Source organism: Akebia trifoliata, chromosome 8, assembly GCF_017979445.1.
Source record: "Akebia trifoliata isolate Shusen 1 chromosome 8, ASM1797944v1, whole genome shotgun sequence".
In the NCBI taxonomy this organism is placed as follows: domain Eukaryota; kingdom Viridiplantae; phylum Streptophyta; class Magnoliopsida; order Ranunculales; family Lardizabalaceae; genus Akebia; species Akebia trifoliata.
In genome coordinates, this window is record NC_141382.1 from 38,543,347 (window position 1) to 38,564,306 (window position 20,960).

At 32.4% G+C, this 20,960-nt stretch overlaps 1 protein-coding gene across 2 annotated transcripts in view; it reads right to left on the reverse strand.

Moving 5' to 3' along the window:
• Positions 1-8,501, reverse strand: part of LOC147396734 (putative acyl-activating enzyme 16, chloroplastic) — a 50,107-nt gene extending 41,606 nt beyond the window's left edge. Inside the window, exons 1-3 of one of the 2 annotated variants that reach the window (XM_086451820.1) lie at positions 8,212-8,500; positions 4,470-4,535; positions 1,248-1,439 (exon numbers count right to left, since the gene is read on the reverse strand). In XM_086451820.1, the coding sequence (XP_086307946.1) occupies positions 1,248-1,439; positions 4,470-4,535; positions 8,212-8,388 (435 nt within the window). In that variant the 5' untranslated portion in view covers positions 8,389-8,500. Of the gene's footprint in view, positions 1-1,247; positions 1,440-4,469; positions 4,536-8,211 lie in introns of both variants that reach the window. The other variant, XM_086451821.1, reaches the window with a different exon arrangement.
• Positions 8,502-20,960: the final 12,459 nt, after the last annotated feature.

Genomic DNA, 20,960 nt, shown 5'->3' on the forward strand with positions numbered 1-20,960 from the left:
CAACAATGATCTTGACTAAATGTCCTGAACTACTTACACAATGTCATCACTCATCACCAAAATGCCCCTGCACCTTTTAAAGAATACCATAGTAAACATAGATTAAAAAAAATTCCATAGTAAATCCATCAAGCCTTGGGGCTTTCTCCCTTGCTAGATCCTTTATAACTTTAAGAATCTCTTCCTCCTCAATGGGACTTTCCATCCAAAATTTATTATCCTGAGAAAAGGCCACAAATAGAAGCTCATTCAACATTGGTCTATAGATAGCATTTTTTAGTACGTCTTAAGAGTAATATTTGACAATCCCTTCTCTTAACTCTTCTTTGTTCTCTCTCCCTCCACGGATAAATTAGAAATAGGTGAGCCATCTTTTGTTGCATTACAACCAAGCTAAACAAATATGGGGCCCCTCCTTTCAATAGTTTGTGATTTATTAAACCAGACCTGGATCGGTCTCTGATATTCTCTGCAACCGGTAGTATTTGCATTTTCATGGGTGCTTGATTTGGAGGCTCATCCCTTTTTTGGTTGTTGGGGAATTCGGAAGGAAAGAGACAGATGGGTTTTTGTTGAACTGGAAAAATCTCATAGTATCATTCTATCCACCAAGATTTGTTATTTATGTGTAAGTCAACTATTCCAAACTTTAGACTTTAGAGGGTTATTTGAGTTTCAATGGGAACTGATATTGTAACCAGATAAGGATAGCCTTTTTTTCTCTCTTACTTCTTGCTTTTCTTTCATGGGTCATCTCAACTTTCTCGTTTGTATTTGTATTTTCATCCGTATGCACTTCATGTTTCTATACGTAACAAGAAGAAGAAAAAAAAAAGACGAGATATCCAAGATTAATTAACAAAAATTGGAAAAACAAATAGGAACAGTATGTGGTCTACCAAAATAAAAATATCTCATTGTTTATCTGATCCCAAAGAAAGAAGAAAATGAAAACACATCAAAGATGTTAGAAGAAGCTTGTATTAAACAGTACCAGAACACTTGATAAGTTTGATTTAGTAGTTCAATTCTTTCTGCCATTAACCATTACCCTCTGGACGTGTAAATAGTAGTAAGTACCACTGATCAATAACTTAACAAGCAAAACATTATTGACTTCTACATACACTAGGTGTATGAATCTATGAAATGCAAAGGAAATAGTATTTGGTGCTCGGGAGGGGAAAGATTCTAATTATGTTCTTCCGACACTTACTAGATGTAGCAGACCTAAATCGAAAGCTTACCTGTTTGTAAGTCAACTTTGAAGGCGGGTCATGATATGGATCCACCAATGCAGTCCGATCACCATATCTTTCTGCTGCAAACTTCCATATGTCAGGAACTGCCTTCCAGTCACCAGAGTCCAAGACATTATCATTTGACAGTAAAGCACTCTCTAAAATAGGAGAGCACCTTCTGAGTTGCAGCGTCTCTGGCTGTAACACAAGTTTTGCACCAACAAAATAAATGAATTAGCACAACTGCACCTCTCATTTTAATGATTTTTTTATATGACAAGGAGTAGTTTTACTTTTCCTTTTTCTTTTCAAAAGAGAAATTAGGTGATCAAAATAATGTTATTTGCAGATAAGTTCATCTGAAGTATTACAATATCATACATGCATAATTTATTTGATTTGTTTAGATTCGAGGTTAATATTAATCTAACAGAAGCTACCAATTGTTTTTTAAAGAAAATAATTACTGGAAGTGGTTACTTATAACTTTATAAGAAGGGTGGCCGAATTTGTTTTCAAGATTAAAAGGGAATTTTGCAACAGTAAATAAGGAGAAAAGTTCAGTTTTTTCTCAACGATAAGTTCATAAATCATTGCATTAATACTTTTTTAAATCAATACCATGTTTATAAATAAAATATGGTATAATTAATTAAAAAATTCCTAAACATAAAACCAAAATGATTAAGAGAAAAAAAAAAAGTGCCTGAATGACATACTATGCTAATTAATTCACACTATCAGCAGCTACTCCAAAACACAAGCTGTATGGTACCTGAGAAAAGGGATACACGACTACCTCAAAATCTTCCACCAATTTTCTTTGGAAAAGGAAGCACTTTGACATTGTTCATTATGGAATCCTAACAATTAAGGAATGTAGAGACTGAATTTCTTAACATTCTTTAAGAATAGTGGTATGATGAAATCATAAATCTTTCTTCCACTGATGATAAAGTCAACCGACCCGTGCTTGTGCCTAGATAAGCACTTGTTCCATTTCTTCTACATACTCCAATATATAGCAAATGGAAGCATTCTCCATAGAAGTCAACCTCTAACTTCAAATGACCCGAATTACCAACTTGGATTGCTTACCAAGCTTTCCAAGGTGACCCAATGAATACAAAATGCCAGAATAAAGCTTACCAAAATGCACCCATAAACCTTTAATGAATAAGGTGGTTGACAGGCTTTATTCTCTTCACCCATAAAATACATGTTTAGCAAGTCTTCTTCCAATTAAATGATATACCACGACCATTTTCCACTATCTAGGGGTGCCAACACGAAAGATTGCACCAAGAAAGCACCATTTTCTATTTCATACCTAAATAAGCCAATCCTTTGAACAATCCACGACACCAGCAAATTTCTTTATGCCTCAAACTATTATTGGTATTTCCACTGAATGTTGGATTCTGAACCACCCTACTTGCATCCAACTCAGAAAAATGTCAACACAGTGCCTCCTTGGTCATCCATCTTGAATAGGGTTGGAAAGCATGTCAAGCACCTCAAACACTGTTCCCCTTTTTAAATGGAAAAACAGTACAAAATCTCTATTAGGATACATTTCTTTTTTATCCATTATTTTTTTGCTAAGTGAAAATGTTATTAAGAGGAGGACAAGATATCCTCTAAAAATACAGGAAAGGCAGAGCTTAACACTCTCTCTCTACAAACAATGTCCCACCTAAACACAAAATCCTCAAAGAACAACCCTCTAAACTCTTTATACTTCTCACCAGAAAAACATCAATCCTAGAATGCTTATAACCACATCCTTAGGAAAATGATCCTCTCCTTGAAACATCAGCCCATTCCTTTCCTTCCGTAAGCTCCAAAAAATAGCAAAGGGAATGAGATTTCAAAGAATCCTTTCTCTACTTGAAAAGGCGGACTTCCAGCAGCACAAAAGTAGTAAGACCAAGAGAGGGTGGCATCAAGCAAGGTTGAACAAAGAGAGAAAGGGTGACCAAACTCCACGAGCCAAATTTCAATGAAAGGAGAAGGTGGTCAACAAACTCCTCGCTCACCTTACACATACAACAATAATCAACAATGATCAGGCCCCTTGACTTAAGATGGTTGATAGTAAGGAGTTTGTATGGTGCTGCAGTCCACATCAAAAAATAAAATTAAAAAGACTCTTGACGGGATCAAAGGTGACCAAATCCTGAGGCTGGAAAAAAAGACTCTGGGCTAGCATCAAGAAACAAATAAAAAGATTTTACAAAGAAAATACCATCCCGATTGCCATTCCAAATCTTACGATCCTCAATGTGGGTAGAGGGAACAAATTGATGAGTGAGGCCAACTCGAGAATCTCACAATCATTAAGTCTTCTTCTGAAACCAAAATCCCAAGATACCTCTCCACCATTAGGAATCAAGAAGGAAAAGACACAAATTCCTTTCCTTAAGGATATTGAGAAAAGCCTTGGAAATAGATCTTGGAGAGAAGAGTCACCACACCAGTAATCCTCCCCAAAAAGGACACAATTTCCTCTTCCAACCTTAAAGGAAGTGTGAGTCCCAAATTTAAATGCCACCTTGCAAATTCCTTTCCACACACTACACCCAAGGACAATTTGCTCTGACAACTCTCCCAACCCATCAGATTCTCCCCATATGTCGCTTTTATTAGTTTCCTCGTCACTCCTCATCTCCTACTTCTCATTCCCAAAACATCACAGCCATTTTTCCCACAAGGCATGATGGGTTAGCTTAAGTCTTCTAATTCCCAAACCCCAGATCTTCTTTGGGCGGTACTAATTTCCAATTAACGAGGTTGAATTTCTGAATGCTTTTTTATCATTCCAAAGGAAGTCCTTCACCAAAGTCTCCAACTGAACTTCAACCTTTCTCAAGATCGAGAACAAGGATAAGAAATGAATCAGGATACCAGATGGTGCTCTTAATCAACGTCAACTTCCCACCTTTGGAAAGGTATTTGAATTTCCAAGAACCCAACCTTTTTTGAACCCACTCAATTTATATCTATATTGAGAGATACTTTATAAATACTCAAGTTCATATTAAGTAAACAATATACAAAATATGTATTTAGATATGCTGATACACACTGAAACAAAATATTTGCGCAAATTAGGATTAGTTTGAAAACGTCCGTAGGACATGTCTTTGACATGTTAGTTTGACACGACGTCTAACATGAAAAATGTTAAGAAAATAGAATATCCTTGTAATATAGTTTGAAAAGTACCTGGTGTTGGGTGGCCGGAGAAGAAGAAGACGATAGCCCAACACCACTAATCGTTGATGGAAGCTCCTGTCATATGAGAGGAAAAATAAGTTACACTTAGGTTTGTTTGTTAATTGAAATGTAAAGGAAGAAAAAGTACACATGTTTTATTGTATTTCTATTTTTTAGTAGAGATGTTTTCTGCATGACAAAGGAACTCAAAAGGGTGCATTTAATGGGTGTGCCTTTGGTGCATTGGTACCTTCGAGTCCGACATTCTTTCTGATAAGTTTAAGGCTTTATTACAAAACAAGTAAATAATTAAAAAAATAAATAAATAAAGGAAAACTTAAGAGGTTAAGATGACCTGCCAACGAAAATGAGATATACAAAGGACTAAGACACCCTCACTCTCCAACCAATGATTAAGTGTTATCTGAAAACTAAGTTCTCGAAGAAAAATCCCCTATATGCCGTAAAAAATGGCTGACTACTTGAATAACATAGTTTAAATGTTGAGAATAACCATTTGGAGATTTTTGTTTCTGCAATCAAACACACGTCGATTCCTTTCTTTCAAAATGCCCAACATGAGGCAAAAGCTAACATCCTCTATAAAAGACGACCTCTCGTAGAGAAAACTGAAATATTCCAATATCAACAAAATTTTAAGACTATAATGGGCATTGTCCAGGTCACCTAGAAATGGAGAAAAAAAGAAAGTCAAATATGAGAGCAATGAAGGAGCAAGAAGTTCAAAAATTCCCTACTTTACACATTTCTCAACGACTATATTCCTAGATCATTTTTACTATTAGTATAAAATTCATTAAAGAGGAAGAAAAGGATACAAGAATGCCAGAGGTTCAGAAGACTTGCCAAGGTAGAAAAAGAAGAAAATCAACCTAACTACCCGATTCAACAATCAAGTCCCATTTAAAGTCAAAGTTATCAAAAAATACCCCTAAATTCCTTGACCACAAAAGACCAATGACACGTAATGAGCTTTAACATTAAGAATGATTAAACAAGAAAATCAACCTAACTACCCGATTCAACAATCGAGTCCCATTTAAAGTCAAAGTTCTCAAAAACTACCCCTAAATTCCTTGATCACAAAAGACCAATGACACATAATGAGCTTTAACATTAAGAATGATTACTTGGATGTCATCTTCCTTGCCTTCGAATGCCTACAATTTCTTTCCTTCCAAATACCCAGACAACAACAAAAGGAAGCATCCTCCACAACAAGCACCCTCTAGAAGAATGAGCGAAAATATACAAACTCTGACAAAACATCAAAACTAGGATGAGATAAAATCGAAGCCATTCCAAAGTAAAGGAGAAAAGAGCATCAAATACTATATATGCAAGATGGAAAGTTAGAAAAGTTGATTGGACAGCTCCACATCTCTTTTGCACATTTAATAATAGTTAAGCACTATGGATTCCTAGATCTGATATGGCCCAATAGCGGGAATTTTATTAACAGAATGTCACCAAAGGAAGAAAGCCACCTAAAATGGGATCTTGGATCCCCAAACAAAAGCAGTTGGATAGATACTAGAAGGATCTAATTTCAAGGCCTAGTAGAAAAGATGACTTCTCAATCCCAATACTAGAATTTATTGTCCCAAACGAAAATATTAGAGACACTCAATTGATTCAAAAGGATACAAGAAACAAAATCGACCTTCCCACTATTGTCTCCTCCACAATTTCAGTCTAATACCTCTCACACACTCCAAATGAACATTCAAAACAAATTTCCAGTCCCCTCCCATAGGAAGAAGAGTTGCAAAACCCACAATCACGATGCAATCTATTGCAGTCATACTAAATTGTTATCACTTTCTTCTACAATGTGCCAAGTTCCTCATCAAACCTCCACAACCATTTACCAAGAAGGGCCTGATTAATGATTTGAATTTAATTATGCTTAACCCACCACTAATCTTGGAAAAGGGGACACCTTCTCAACTCATTAAGTGAAACTTGAGCTTGTCATCTTGATCGTGCTAAAAAATCCCTATCAAGTTTCTCTAACATAATCATCACTGAAACAGAGATATCAAACAAGGACAAGAAATAAATTGGAAGACTAGACAGGATGCTTTTACTAATAACTATCTTCCACCTTTGGACAAAAACTTGCCCATCGAGTTGGCCAGCTAGCAATCAAACCTTTCGATCAAGATCCCCTCCGATGCTCCCCTGGCCTCTCCTACACCAAAAGTCATGCTCTTTCAAAGTTTAATACTCAACCAAAAGACAAGAATTCTCATAAATCCCAAGGAAGTGTTCAACATAAATAAGATATCCGGATGATTGATGGGAGAAACACCAAAGTTAACCGACTTCTCACTCCCACTGTTGGCAAATGGAAATGAACTTTTTTTATGGATAAGCTGGACTTGTACCCACGACCTCAAAGTTGTTTTGCAATGTGTTAAACCCACTGAGCTATGGGTCTAAACCCTGATGGAAATGGACTTGAATACCAAAGATATTCATGTTACTCTGTGTACAACAGTTGGATCACTGGCATTAACAACCGGCTCTATGTATGCAACTAGATTTGTAACTGTGTCTTTGTATTGTTATGACTCCAATCTGTGAATTTTAAGTGAGATCTATTTTTTCAAGGACTTGGGCAAGTGGGTGAAGGTAGGTTTTATTTTTTCTTTTATAGGCAAGTGGGTGAAAGCACACTCGCCTACCTCCCACCCCCACAAAAAAATGCAAGCAAGTATTTGATGCGCATTCTTCTTTCATCTCTAAACATAGAGCCACTGCAGATACTATTTCCAATACTATTTGGCCTTAATGTTTAATGAAAATGCAAGAAACGAGTGTTTATTGCCCATTATTTTCCCGAAACTAAATACAGGGGAACTCAAACAGTCTCCAATATTGTTTGGCTTCAATAGTTATTGGCTGACATAGATATTTTAAACTCTACTCCTACTCCTATCTAATATGACAACAAGAGTGCTACTCAAGCCTAGTTAAACTTAATACCATGGTGTCAAATCTCGTTCAAGACCGAGATGACTCGGGCGAGTCATCTCGGTATCATCCATCAATGAGACAGATAGACAAGGTGTCTCAACTGTGCGGAATCTGGCAAAATAACCGAGATGACTCGGCCGAGATTTTGAAAATTTTGTCCAAGTAAGTAAAACTCTGTCGAGTCAACCGTGATTTTGTATATTTTAATTAAAATAATTCATTGTTTTAGAATTTAAATACATATTATCTAACTCATATTTAAAATATGATAAACATATTTAATCAACTTTATTTTATAATAATAAAAATTATTTTTATTTTTATTTAAATATATCTGAATAAATAAATATAAACCGAGTTAAATGGTTTATCGGTCTCGTCCATGAACGAAATGAGATGTCAAAGAGACATTTAAAACCACGCTTAATACTACATAAATCAAACCTGACTCAATAAAAAGATAAAACTGAAATCTATAGCAACTATGCCAGCATTGCATGATCCCACTAAATATTTAAACGATTTTAGCAGAATTAAAGCCAAAAAATACGGATCAGGATCAAAGAAAATGCCCCTCTCAGCACAATTTCGAATTTCCAATATAGAATAACTAAACAAGTTAAGAACAGATTCTAACAAATCAAGTCATTAAGTCAACCATGATACAAAGAAGCAAAAATTAAATTTAAAAAATAAAAATAAAAATAAAAAAGAAGGAAAAAGTCAAGGAAGACCGATTGGAACTCACATCAGATTTGCAGTAAACCCTATGTTTCCAAACAAGTCGAGAGAAACGATCTCCTCTGTATCTTCTTTGTAGGAATCTGGCGTTGCTGAATCGTCCATGAAAAAGAAGGAATCCAAAGACGTGTCGACGATCGCAAGAGATGGAATTAAGGTTGTAATGCGGAGATATCGTCGCCATTAAGATTGCAGAAGAGAGACAGAGCGCGAGAGACTATTGGCAGATAATATAAATATAATATTGGCTGTTTGTACGTGAGTTTTTAAAGAAAAAGACTCGTTGGAGCTTCCGCACTCAAAAGTCAAGCCAAGGAAGGAACAAAATCTGTCTTCTACCTACTCCTAGTAGCATTATTTACATAAAAAACCCCCATAAAATTGGCTCTCTTTATTTCTATTTAAATAACAAGATTATCCTTAGGTTGTGGTTGGATTCCAATTTAAATAATAATTATTTTTTAATAAAATAAAATGATTAGAATAATTCATAAAATGGGTTGGATTTTATTCGAAATTCGAGTTATCCGAATTTAGCTTATTTGGACCCTTGGAGTAGATCCGAAGAAAAATATAAGTCCGATATGAGTTGAAGTCTTTTTACTTGAGTCGAATTCGAGTCAAATATGAATACATCCCTATATCTGTATAGATCTGAATGATATATTATTTTGAATTTTTAAATTTAAAATTAATCTTTAATAGTAGAAAATAACTTTTTATAAGTTCTATTTTCTTCAAAATTTATAAAATTTCTTCCTCTATATCAATGTGGCATCCGATCATATTCTTGGATGCTATAAAATAATCTTAATAACATTTAGTAAGATTGGAAATCTTGCTAAGTTAGTAATGTTAGACTTATTCTAAATCTTAACGCACTGCTTCACCTTAAAAATTGAAAATAACTTTTTATAAGTTTTATTTTCTTCAAAAATTATTAAAATAATATTAATTTTGTTGTCTATTACCAAAAACATGATAATTTTTAAGAATTACTAAAAAAAGATTTAAAGTGCCCAACTGTCCAACGTTTTAACATTTTTTTTTTCTTCAGATTCTCACATCTTAACTTGAGTAAGTCTATCCTTGCTAACGTGGTAAAATTTCAAATCTTATATATAAAAGGATGGTTGAGTTCAAATGGATTATCAAATTGGCAAATCCAACACTATGACCCTCTAGATTTCATAGAAAAGCTCAAATTCATAAATAAATAATAAAATAAAATTTAAAAAAAAATTCTTCCATATTGGGCTTGATCTAGATTTGAATAATGGATAGCTATTGAACTCCCATCGGATAACAAATTAAAAATTGAAATTTAACAAGGAAAATTAGTCTTTTTGAATTTATTTTTTAAAGTTCATAGATTTTTTTCCTCTACATTCTTGTGACATCGGATCATGTTTTTGGATGTCATGAGACTCTAACTAAGATTAGAATTCTTACTAAGTTAGACAAGACTTACCTAAGTAAATCAAACGTGAGTATCTTAAAAAAGAGAAGTTACATAAATTAAAAAAACACAAAAAACAACTGAGAGGATAAGTTAAAACGTTGGATAGTCTAACAATTTTAGAAAATGTTGGACAGTCCAGCGTTTTATATCTTTTTTAGTAATTTAAAAAAAAAAATTAGTACATCTTGTAGAATAAATAATAAAATTTACATTGTTTTAATAATTTACCCTTTAAATAATTATAATTTATAATAAAATAAAGTGATAAGAAAATATTTAATCACAAAATCACATTTATTTAATATAATAAATATTTAAATTAATAATTAAAAATAATTATTTATATATAAAAAAAAATACATAAAATCAAATTGACCCGACTAAGTCATAGCCAATCTTAGCAAAATACAAGGGCTTAAGTTATTTTACAACTCCTTGTTTGAATTCCTAAATAACTAAACATTAGAGTTTATTGGAGGAGTTATAACTAACTCCACCGATTCCAACTCCAACTCCAATTAACTTCCGCTTCCAAACAGACCCTTAGTTACTAAGGATAATTGGGCTTACATCGATTGCCACGTTGGCCAAATGATACTGCAGCTCAACCCACTCGAACTCATTGCCCCATATTAGATTTATTTAAATAAATAAATAAATAAACATTATTTTACTTGATCCAAAGCTTTGAAAATGGACGGTCTTGAAATCCCAAATTCAAATTAAAAATCCAATTTTTGAATTATTTTTTCTAAGTTCCTATTTTTATTCTCTACCACTGGCTCATCAAAGATTTCACAAAATATACATATCATTAAAATATGAGAGTTTTAACTCTTTTTTTTTTTTTTTTGAATAATTGGCAATATTAAAAAAAGGTTTACACCCTTGACTGAAAGTCATTCCTTTTTTCTTAGGAAAATTTAATTTTACTTCCTATAAAATTGGTGAAATTAGTGATGCCCCCTCCCCTGCAAAATGCAAGATGAGGTTTGCCCCCCTTGACTTCAGTTGACTTGGTCAAATCATTACTGACATTTGTTTAATTGACGATTTAAAGTTTGAATACCAAGATTATCCTTATAGCATTTAAATTATAAAATTGTCCTTCACTTACAAATCTTTATATTTTAATTTGATCTACACTATTAGATTGAATGCATTTAGACCGTTTGATTGAAAAGCAAAACCCTAACTTCATCTTCTTTAAGAAAATGAAGTTTGGGTGTTTTTTTTTCCATCATCACACCTATTGAAGCTAGAGTTACTGTTGGATTATTGTCATGATGGTTATGATTCTATTGATTAGAGCCATTGTTTTGAAAACCTACCATTATAGCTTTGATTTCGATTTCAGATTAGATGGAGTTAAAATTTTCCATATTTCATGTAATAGTTAGAAGTTTGGATTATTTGGTGAGTCTTCTTTTTTTTTTTTTTTTTGACATCAAGACTTAAGTTTTTGTGAAAATTTTAAGTTCAAAAGCTATTTTCGTTATTTACTGCTAGGGGAGGGGGGAGTAGAACTACTATTCATATTTACAAGATGGGATATTACTAAATTCAATTTCTTCATTATTTCATATTTTTCTCTTGAATTTTTATTTTTACTTTCATTTTTATTTTTTTTCTTTCTATTTCAATGTTTTCCATTTGAAGATTCTGAGCATAAGGGGTCAAAGAATGCCTTTAGGTTGGATGAAAATGATGAGATTGAGATGAACACGATGAAATTAGGTTGAAAAGTATGAAATTTAATTGATAATGATGAAAATGAATTGAAAATGATAAGATTTTGCTTCAAAACAATAATATTTAAGTTTAAATCGATGAGAAATAGGATTGAGAACGATCAAGATTCTCATGACTATCATGTTTAGAGCGATTATATCAAACACATTTAGATTGTTTAAATCGAATGATATTTACATAATTTAAACACATGAGAGTATTTTGGATATTTTATCATACCTGTTAAGAGAATGACTTATTTATTACAGTTTTACCAGGTCAATGAAAATCAAGGGGAGCAGACGTCATCTTGCATTTCTCGGGGGTATCACTAATTTTATAAGGGGGTAAGACTAATTTTCCTTGTTTTAATGACAATATTGATGGAATTTTGATTTTCTTCAAATTTTCATTTAGTCATTTAAAAAAAATGGGATTTTTATTTTTGGTCAAGGGAGATTTATATTACCAATTTTGCCAGGGGTGCTACTAAAATTTCCTAAAAAATTAATTAATATTAGGACAAAGCAACACTCGTTTATAATGGATGAGGTACAATTTCTTTGATAATTATAAAGATTGCCAACTATTCCAAAAAATGCCTATCACCATCATTACTCTTTTTTTTTTTTCACCACCAGGCTGTTAACAAAAAAAAAAAAATACTATAACATTTTTATAACAATTTTTAATCATATATATTTTTAGAAAAAAGATATATTTGTAAATAATTAAAAAAAAAAAAAAAAATAGTTAGAGTAAAACCTTGTTGGTCTCTTTTGTGTAATTTTAACATGCTATGGTGAAAAAAAGAAAATAATCATATAGTAAATAAATAAAAAATGGTTGACACGGTCATATTTTGCACTCTGCTGTTGTGGAGGTGCGTACAAATCATAAACGCTTTTGGGAAAGAATGTGAAATGAGGTCAATCTTGAGGTCACTCCAACACAAATCATTTAATATAGAGTTTAGTAGCTTGACATAGGAAGATTCTAAAACTTACTAAGGATGGTTGGGCCCATATGGATTGCCACGTTGGCAAGATAAGACCACAGCTCCTCTGGAACTTATGCTACAGATTGAAAATGAGTCGTGACAATATGACTCGCTAGGTGGCATACTCAATCGACTCCCCAATGTGACAAGCTCGGGAATCATAGATTTGTGCATCTCTAGATACACGACTACACTTCCCCATACAAAAGTGTATTTCGAGGGAACTGTATATCTCAAGGCATACAGATCAACAATTATGAATGTGTCTACATCAGGGAGTCAATTGAGTATGCCACTTGGGGAGTCATATTATCAGGACTTGTTGAAAATAGAATCGTGATAATATGACTTGCCAGGTGGCATACTCAAATGATTCCATGACGTGACAAGTTCGGGGATTGTAGATTTGATTACCTTGGGATTCATGATTACAATTTTTCATAAAAAAGTGTATCCCAAGACATACAAATCTACGATTCATGAACTTGTCCATGTCATGAAGTCATTTGAGTATGCCACCTAGCGAGTCATATTATCAGGACTCTTGAAATGGTATGTCTATTGAACCTCCAAATTTAAAATTAGGACTTTCAGCAAAAGAGAAAATCTCTTTCACTACACCATTTTCAGCCTAGGGTTGAAAGGAGCTCCCTAACATGCTTCGTGAACAAGAAAGGGTATCTTTCTAACTATGATTTTCGATTTTAAATCGGTGCTCCTCAACAAACCTCAAGAAAAAAAAAAAAACTCTCTCTCTCTACAATTTTCTATTCATGACTCATTGGAGCTCCCTAACAAGTCTCAAGCTTCGAGGATGCTAACTAATGTCTTATAGTGTGAGCGGCCTCGATGACTTGTAAAAAAAATCAAATTTTCTGTAACTTTCGTTAGTTGCAAAATGTTCTACAACATCGAGCCTCAACGCTTACTTATTATTGTAAAGCTGGATGATTAATAAAAATCCAAGTTTTTGTAACTTTCATGAGGTTAAAATGTCCTACATCACCAAGCCTTGACAATTAGTGATTATTGTCAGGCTATATACGATATAATATATCGGGCCTCGAGAACTAGAGAAAATCTAAGATTTTATTTCTTTTGTGTGTTGAATATTAATGTCTTGCAGAATTGGACTTCGACGTTTGATTATTGTCGAGACTCGACATATTCTAATCATTGAGCTTAGACTACATGATTTTTATTGTGGATCTTCAATCATCGACAAGTTGTATACTTGAACTAATAAATCATCAATATTTCAAGATTTTTCAAGTTCTAGTTTTGATTTTTCTTTCTCAGATGTAAGCATTACGAAGTAGAGTTACTACAACATTTAGCCATATTTTGAGTATTACTTTAAAAGTACCCCGTTTTTACAGTTATGCTATTCTTGGGGAATTTTTATGTTAAAAGTCCTTGAAATAAAAAAAATTAATGGTGAAAAGTAAAAGAAATTTCATTTTTTTAAGTTCTCAAAATTTTGTAGAATTTGTTTATGTTATTTTAGAAACTTGTTTTTCATTTTACATAAGAGAAGGCAAAGGTCAAGGGGCATAGAATTAATTTATTGAAATACAAATACTTAAAAAAATCAGATGTCACATGAACATCGAACACAAAATTTTAAGAACTTAAAGAATTCGATCAAAAAAAAAAAAGAAACTTATTAAAAAAAATATTTTTCACTTGGATTTTAATCTTAAATTTGGAGGTTTGGTGGCTGTCAATTTTCAAAGCAGAGATGTGGTGTTTTGTTTTGTTTTATTTTTTCCAATAAGGCAATCCATGTGACCCGTAATAAAATTTGAAATCTTTATTAAACCACGCTATCTAACTCTATTGAATAGTGTTTATGTTATTCATAAAATGGTAGGAGTCAAACAAAATCCCATTATTTCCTCTTGTCGTGAGCCTCCAAGTTTGAAGAGTGTTTTGGCCATTCCTCTTTTAAAAAATATCTCTCGAGTCATCTTGATTGTTACACAAGACATTATGTGTGACGATTATCTCAACCTTTTTGAATGATACCGAGATGACTCTGGCAAATATCTCAGTCTTGGGAGATATTTGAAACCATGATCATATACATTCACTAATCCTAGTGGTACACATGAAAAACAATCCAAGGGAATTTTTTTATCGGTTTTTTAAAGGGTAAAGTACCATTTTCGTGTGCTAAATATGGAAAATTTTCGATTTTAGTACACTATTCATTTTAATTCTCAAAACAAGTTTTCTAGTGAGATTGTCACTTATATAATCAGGGATCTCACCGTTGAAAAATCAAGGATATTTTTCTTTATAATTACCTGCAATCTCGTTGGTAATTTATCAGCGAGATCGTCACTTTAAATTAGAATACCAACCTGTGATCTCATTGAAAAACATGTTTTGGAAATTAAAATGAAAAGTGGATCAGAATTAGAGATTTTACAAAAGTTGTGCATTTCTTCAAAAATTTCTTTCTTCTCTCTTAAAAACTAATGATGAATGATGCCAATATGAGGGCATTCTATCATGTTTCAAATCTCATCCGAAACTGATATGACTCACCCGAGTCATCTCGATATCGTTCACTAACAACACAGATTTACACCACGTCTAAAGACTCACACCATCTCATGAAACAAACGAAATGACTCAAAATGATACTATGAAAATCTCACCTGAGTTGATAAAATTTGAACAAGTCAATAGGGATTTTGTATTTTTATTAAAATAATTAGTTTTTTATGGTTTAATATTTTATTATTTAAATAAATAATTAACTCCTGAATAAGGATCTTATAATCTTCCTTATTTTATTTAAAAAAAGTTATGATTATTTATATGCAAATATATTTTAATAAATAATTGTAAACCAAGTTAAATGGTTTGACTTGATCGAGATGAGATGACTTGTCCGAGATAACTTAGTTTCTTCCATGATCAGGACGAAGCATCAAACCAAGATTTGAAACCATGCATTCTATGTTCCTCTAATGTTTCTGTAGACACCTTAATTTGTACGACCCCACTCGAAAATGGTTCATAAAATATGAACTTTAATCCAAAATATTGACAAAAGGGCTTAAACCCCAAATTTTCAAAAATCTAGCTTTTATTCAAAATAAAAAGGCCTAAGATCTTTAATTGGCATATGAGCCCACAATAAAATACCTTTCTCTTATTATTGTCATACCCTTTGCATTCATTGAACCTACCTCTTGTCTAAGTCCATGCACTCTTCAAGCCCACTACATGTAGGTATTAAAATGGGTTGGGTTGGGCTAGATATGAGTATATCCATACCCATATCTGAAATTTTATTCAGATCCGAATCCAACTCATAGCCTACTAGCTAAAATCATATCCAATCCATTCAAGGTAATTTTAATAACATAAAAATCACTAAAAGTGTGACGTGAACTCAAAACCTTTTCCTTATTGAGGAAAGCCTTAGCCAATGTGCCCAATATATTTTGGTTGTAAAAAAATACCTTAAAAAATATAAATATAACTTATGAAGTTATATATCATTCGTATCTAGGCGAATATTAGGATGGATTCGTATCCGACTAGGGTCAAGGGACATCAATTCATATCCAACCCATTTTTTTTAATTTGGATATACTTGAAGGAACGAAACTCGCTAAATTTGAATTTGGATTATTTCAATTTTAGGTAAAATCTGACCCATTTTAAGCCATAACCACATGCCTAAAGCCTTTCCAAACCCCTTGTAGACACCCCAATTTGAACAGGCCCTGATAAAATAAGGCTAAACAAAATGTATTTTATCTGAATGGGCCTAAGGGCTCAAAACCCTCAAAATAATGATTTTTATTTCAAAGAAATGCCTAAGGTCCCTTATTTGGCCCAGGGCTAATAAATATTGTGGGTCACCCCTTAGCACCTCACTTTTCTACCCTCACCACCTTACTTCTCAACCCAACCCAATCCTACCTTAATCAAATCCAACCCAACTTTTAAGCCATTGGACCTAAAACTCAATCCAAAACCATTATTGTAAGTCCAAGTCTTAACCCAAGCCCAATAATCACCGATGATCATCACAGTGAGACACATGTCATCATCACCACCCACCTCTCTAATCCATCTACCAACCACATCACCTTTCTCTAAAAAATCAACCTATCCACATCTCACCCATACCTATGTCATAACCTATCTCCATCAATATCTTCAAATCTCTCATTATAAGTTACCCTTACACCTTTTCTTCCTAATCAACTCAACTAACACACACCCTCAACACCTTTTGGACACATATCATCATATCCTCCACCCTCCCAAAAAATTAACAGCCACTCTCTTACACATTCCATTTTTCCCAAAAAATTAACAATCCACTTCATTCAATTCACCTAACACTCAATCCAAATGGGTTGAAAGATCCAATCTATTTGGATTATAAACAATTCATTTACACCCCCTTTCACAAATGCCCTTTCACTACCTTCAATTTACATACACCCCCTTTCACAAACCTTACACCATTCTATCTTTTTTCACTCTTTTATCCCATTTTACTCCTAAAAGTTACTTTTAAAATCCTATAAACCCCTCATCCTCAACACAATACCCCCCAAGTCTTGAAAATCTCTCTCAAGCTTCACTCTCCACTCACTTTTGACTTTAAACCCTTCTCTCATAATCTTTACTCTACAAGCATATCAAAACTAAGTCAAAGAATACCCATTTCTTAAGGAAAAGAAGAAAGTCAAGTGAAAAACAAGGTAGAGTAAGGACTAAAAGAAAAAAATAATCATCTCTCTCCCCTTTATAGTTCCCCCTTTTATTTCTCCTTTCTTTCTCTTTTATTTTATTTTTCTTTTAGCCTTAAGATGGGATGAAAACCATTTTCTATTATCGGTAGATTGGGCTCCAGCTCTATTGAAAGGGTAGAGGTTGAAAAACCTTTTAAAAAAATATTCTAAAATCCCTACACTAATGCACATACTAAAAATTTGAGACTAAGGCTTTAGGCCATTTCCCTATGGAAATGGGCCCGCAACTAAAAAGTCTACATTTTTCAAACTTACTCAAAGGTATGGATTATAGAAGGGCCTCTTCCTCAATAAGAAAGTCATTTTTGGTTCATACCAAAATCAAAGTCCCTCGTAATTAAGGGCATAAACCAATTTCTCGACTTCTTTATTTTGACTTCCAAATTGATCAAATTCGAGGTTACCACCAATGATGAAGGAAATAAAGTGCCTAACACCTTCTCTATTCCTTAAGATAAATCCCCTTACCTAGATCTAGGGTGAACTAATAGCCCTTATCCGTAGGAGAGTCACTAACAAAAAAATGATTTTTCGAAAATTACTTCCCAAGTGACCATTCACACATTTTTCTAAAAAAGAATGGTAGCGACTCCAAACCCAAGTAAGAGAGATCTTCGGACTCGAAAATCTTATGTTTACACCCCTTACATGCCTAAAAAAGGAAACTTATTAAATATTACATATTTGATTCAATGTATAAAAAAATAAAAGAAAATATATTATTAACAAAATGATTTGACAAGTTGTAAAATTTTAAAAAATTAATGAATCTTAATTGATATTTGTGTTGCTTGATGTATAAAAAATCAAGAAAGAAAACTTATTAATTGTTACATGTCTGGTAAAATGTATAAAATAAAATAAATTATTAACAAAAAAAAAGGTTTGACAAGTTATAAGATTCATTTGAAATTAATATAATATATTTGTTCCCTTAAAATTTCATTACTTATTTCTCTATGTACACTTGCTTGAAATATTAAGCATTGTGTTGTTGAGGTCTTTGTTTATCTTTCATTAATGTTAATCATTTTTTATTTTTTTTGTTAAAGATCCATTTGCATTTGCAATTATAAATTTGGATCGTTGTTCTTGGCATTTCTTACTTTAGTTACAAATCCGTTATCATTTGGTGATAACAAAAGCTTCAAGCCATTGTCGAGAAGTCATCTTGATAGTGTGAGATTTATAATATTCAAGATCTTTATTCACATAACTATAATCTATAATTTACCACGATCAAGAATCATTCATATATCTTAAGAAACCTATTTATGTTCCTAAAGATCAAAAGTTTAAGGTACTTACCTTGTGCTACAAGTTAAATTGATGATCCAAGATATAGTTGGAGATGTGTTTTTCGTAATCCACATGCTAATTATCCGATGTGCTCAAATCCCCAAGTTGTGAATCTTGTTCTACATGTTCTTTAATTTTTCAGACTTGCCTTCTCCATCATCTCTATGTTGGATCGGTTAGGGTTCTAGTGATTGATGGAGATCACCACACTTTAAGACCTAATCTCTTCTCATGTTTATGTGTACGCCTTATTCTATTATGGGGTGTTGATCCACTTAAAAAGATGGAAATAGATGGGTTATAAATCTTTTTTTAGTAGGATTCCTATCCATTAAGATTTCCTACTAAAACCTAAAGAGTATTTTTAATTCTAATTTAATTGGGATTTATCCTTATTTATTGACATCTTTAAAATATAGAATCCTTGTGCAAGTAAAAAACCTAAAAATATGCAGGTCAATTAGGCCATGCAATTATTGGGTTCTAACATTCTTCTACTTGGCCTATTAGACCGATTGTATTAAAGTTAATTTTTTTTATAAAAATAATTTACTTTTGAAAAAGACCCAATTTAGAATTCAATAACCAAAAACATTTTTATATGTGATCACAAATTTTGAAATCTTGTTAATAATCCCAATATTTAATTAGATACTATAATATTATATTTAGGTTAGACACTATCATGACAGTTGCATATCATCTATGTCATACTTCCTTCTATGTACTACACCATTAATACGCTTCCTAATATAACCTTTAATTGTGCCCATGTTATTTGTCTTGTCAAGGCATTTCATGTATTTCTTAAATTTAAAACAAAATATGATCATAATATAAATGGAAACAAAATTATATTTAGAGCTAGTGTTAATGTTAATTTCATAACCACTTCAAAATTATCTATTCTAAATACGTAAGAGATTTATCCAAAAGATCTATCCTGATAATATGTACTTCGTAAAAATTTTGTGATAACCCCTTTGTTAATGGATTAATTATCATTTGAGTAGTACAAATGTTCTCCATTGACATTAATTGTTTCTAGACTCTCATTCTCTAACCACTAAGTATTTGACCTCCATGTGTTTTGTACCATTCGAATACTTTCTATTCTTAGAGAAAAATACAATTGTGGTATTATCACAATATATCCTTAGCGACCTGGCTATAGAGTCGACAATCCTAAGTCTTGAGATGAAATTTCACAACCACAAAGCATGACTTATGACCTCAAAGCATGCCATGAACTCAGCTTCCATAGTAGATGAAGCAGTAATACTCTATTTCACGCTCCTCCACGAGATAGTTCCACCAACTAGTAGAAATTCAAAATTTGGTGTACACTTTCTATTATTAGAGCATCCAACAAATTCTAAATTTGAGTACCCGATTACTTCTAAATGATCTGATCTTCTATAAGTAAGCATATAATCGTTCATCCCTTGTACATATCTCATAACCTTCTTTGCAATTTTCCAATGATCCATTTCTGGGTTACTCTAGTATCTACCTAACGTACCAACTACAAAATTAATATCCGATATGATACAGGTCTGAGCGTACATCAAACTCTCAACAATTGAGGTATACGGAATAACTTTCATCTGCTCCCTTTCTAAATCATTATGTAGACATTGTATCAAGTTGAACTTATTTTCCTTTCCAATAAGTACATCACCGATAAAACAAGATTGCATGTTATATCTTTCTAATACTTGATTGATATATTATTTCTAATAATCCTTAAAATCGATTCCTAAAAATTTTTATGCCAATGATATATGTTTTTCCACCTATATCAACCATTTTGAAATTCTTAGTGAGATAATTCTTGGTTTTGTGTAACAAATTAAGATCACTACCAGTTAACAGAATATTATCCACGTATGAGACCAACATAATAAACTTGTTCTCACCAACCTCCAGATATATACATTGGTAAATAATATTTTCCTTAAATCTAAAGGATGCAATGATATCATTGAACTTTACATATCATTGTCTTGAATTTTGTTTGAATTCGTAAATGAATTTCCTAAGTTTACAGGTTAATTTTCCTTTTCCATTTTTTGTGAATCCTCTAGGTTGTTCTATGTAGATTTTTCATCCAAATTCCCATTTAAGAAAGTTGTTTTCACATTTATTTGGTGTAATTCCAAATCATAATGAGCCACAAATGTCATAATAACTCTTAATGAGTTTTTCTTTGAAATTAGAGAGAAAGTCTCAATGTAATAAATACCTTCTTTCTGAGTAAAACCTTTGATTATAAGTTTGATTTTAAATCATTCAACATTTCCTTTTACGTCGTATTTGATTTTAAAAACTCGTTTACAACTGACTTTTTTACTTTTATAAGGTAATTCAACGAGATCTCAAATACGATTTTGATCCGTAGATTTCAACTCTTCTTTTATAATATCTATTTACTTAAAAGAATCATTACTTTATATTGCTTGTGAAAATATAAT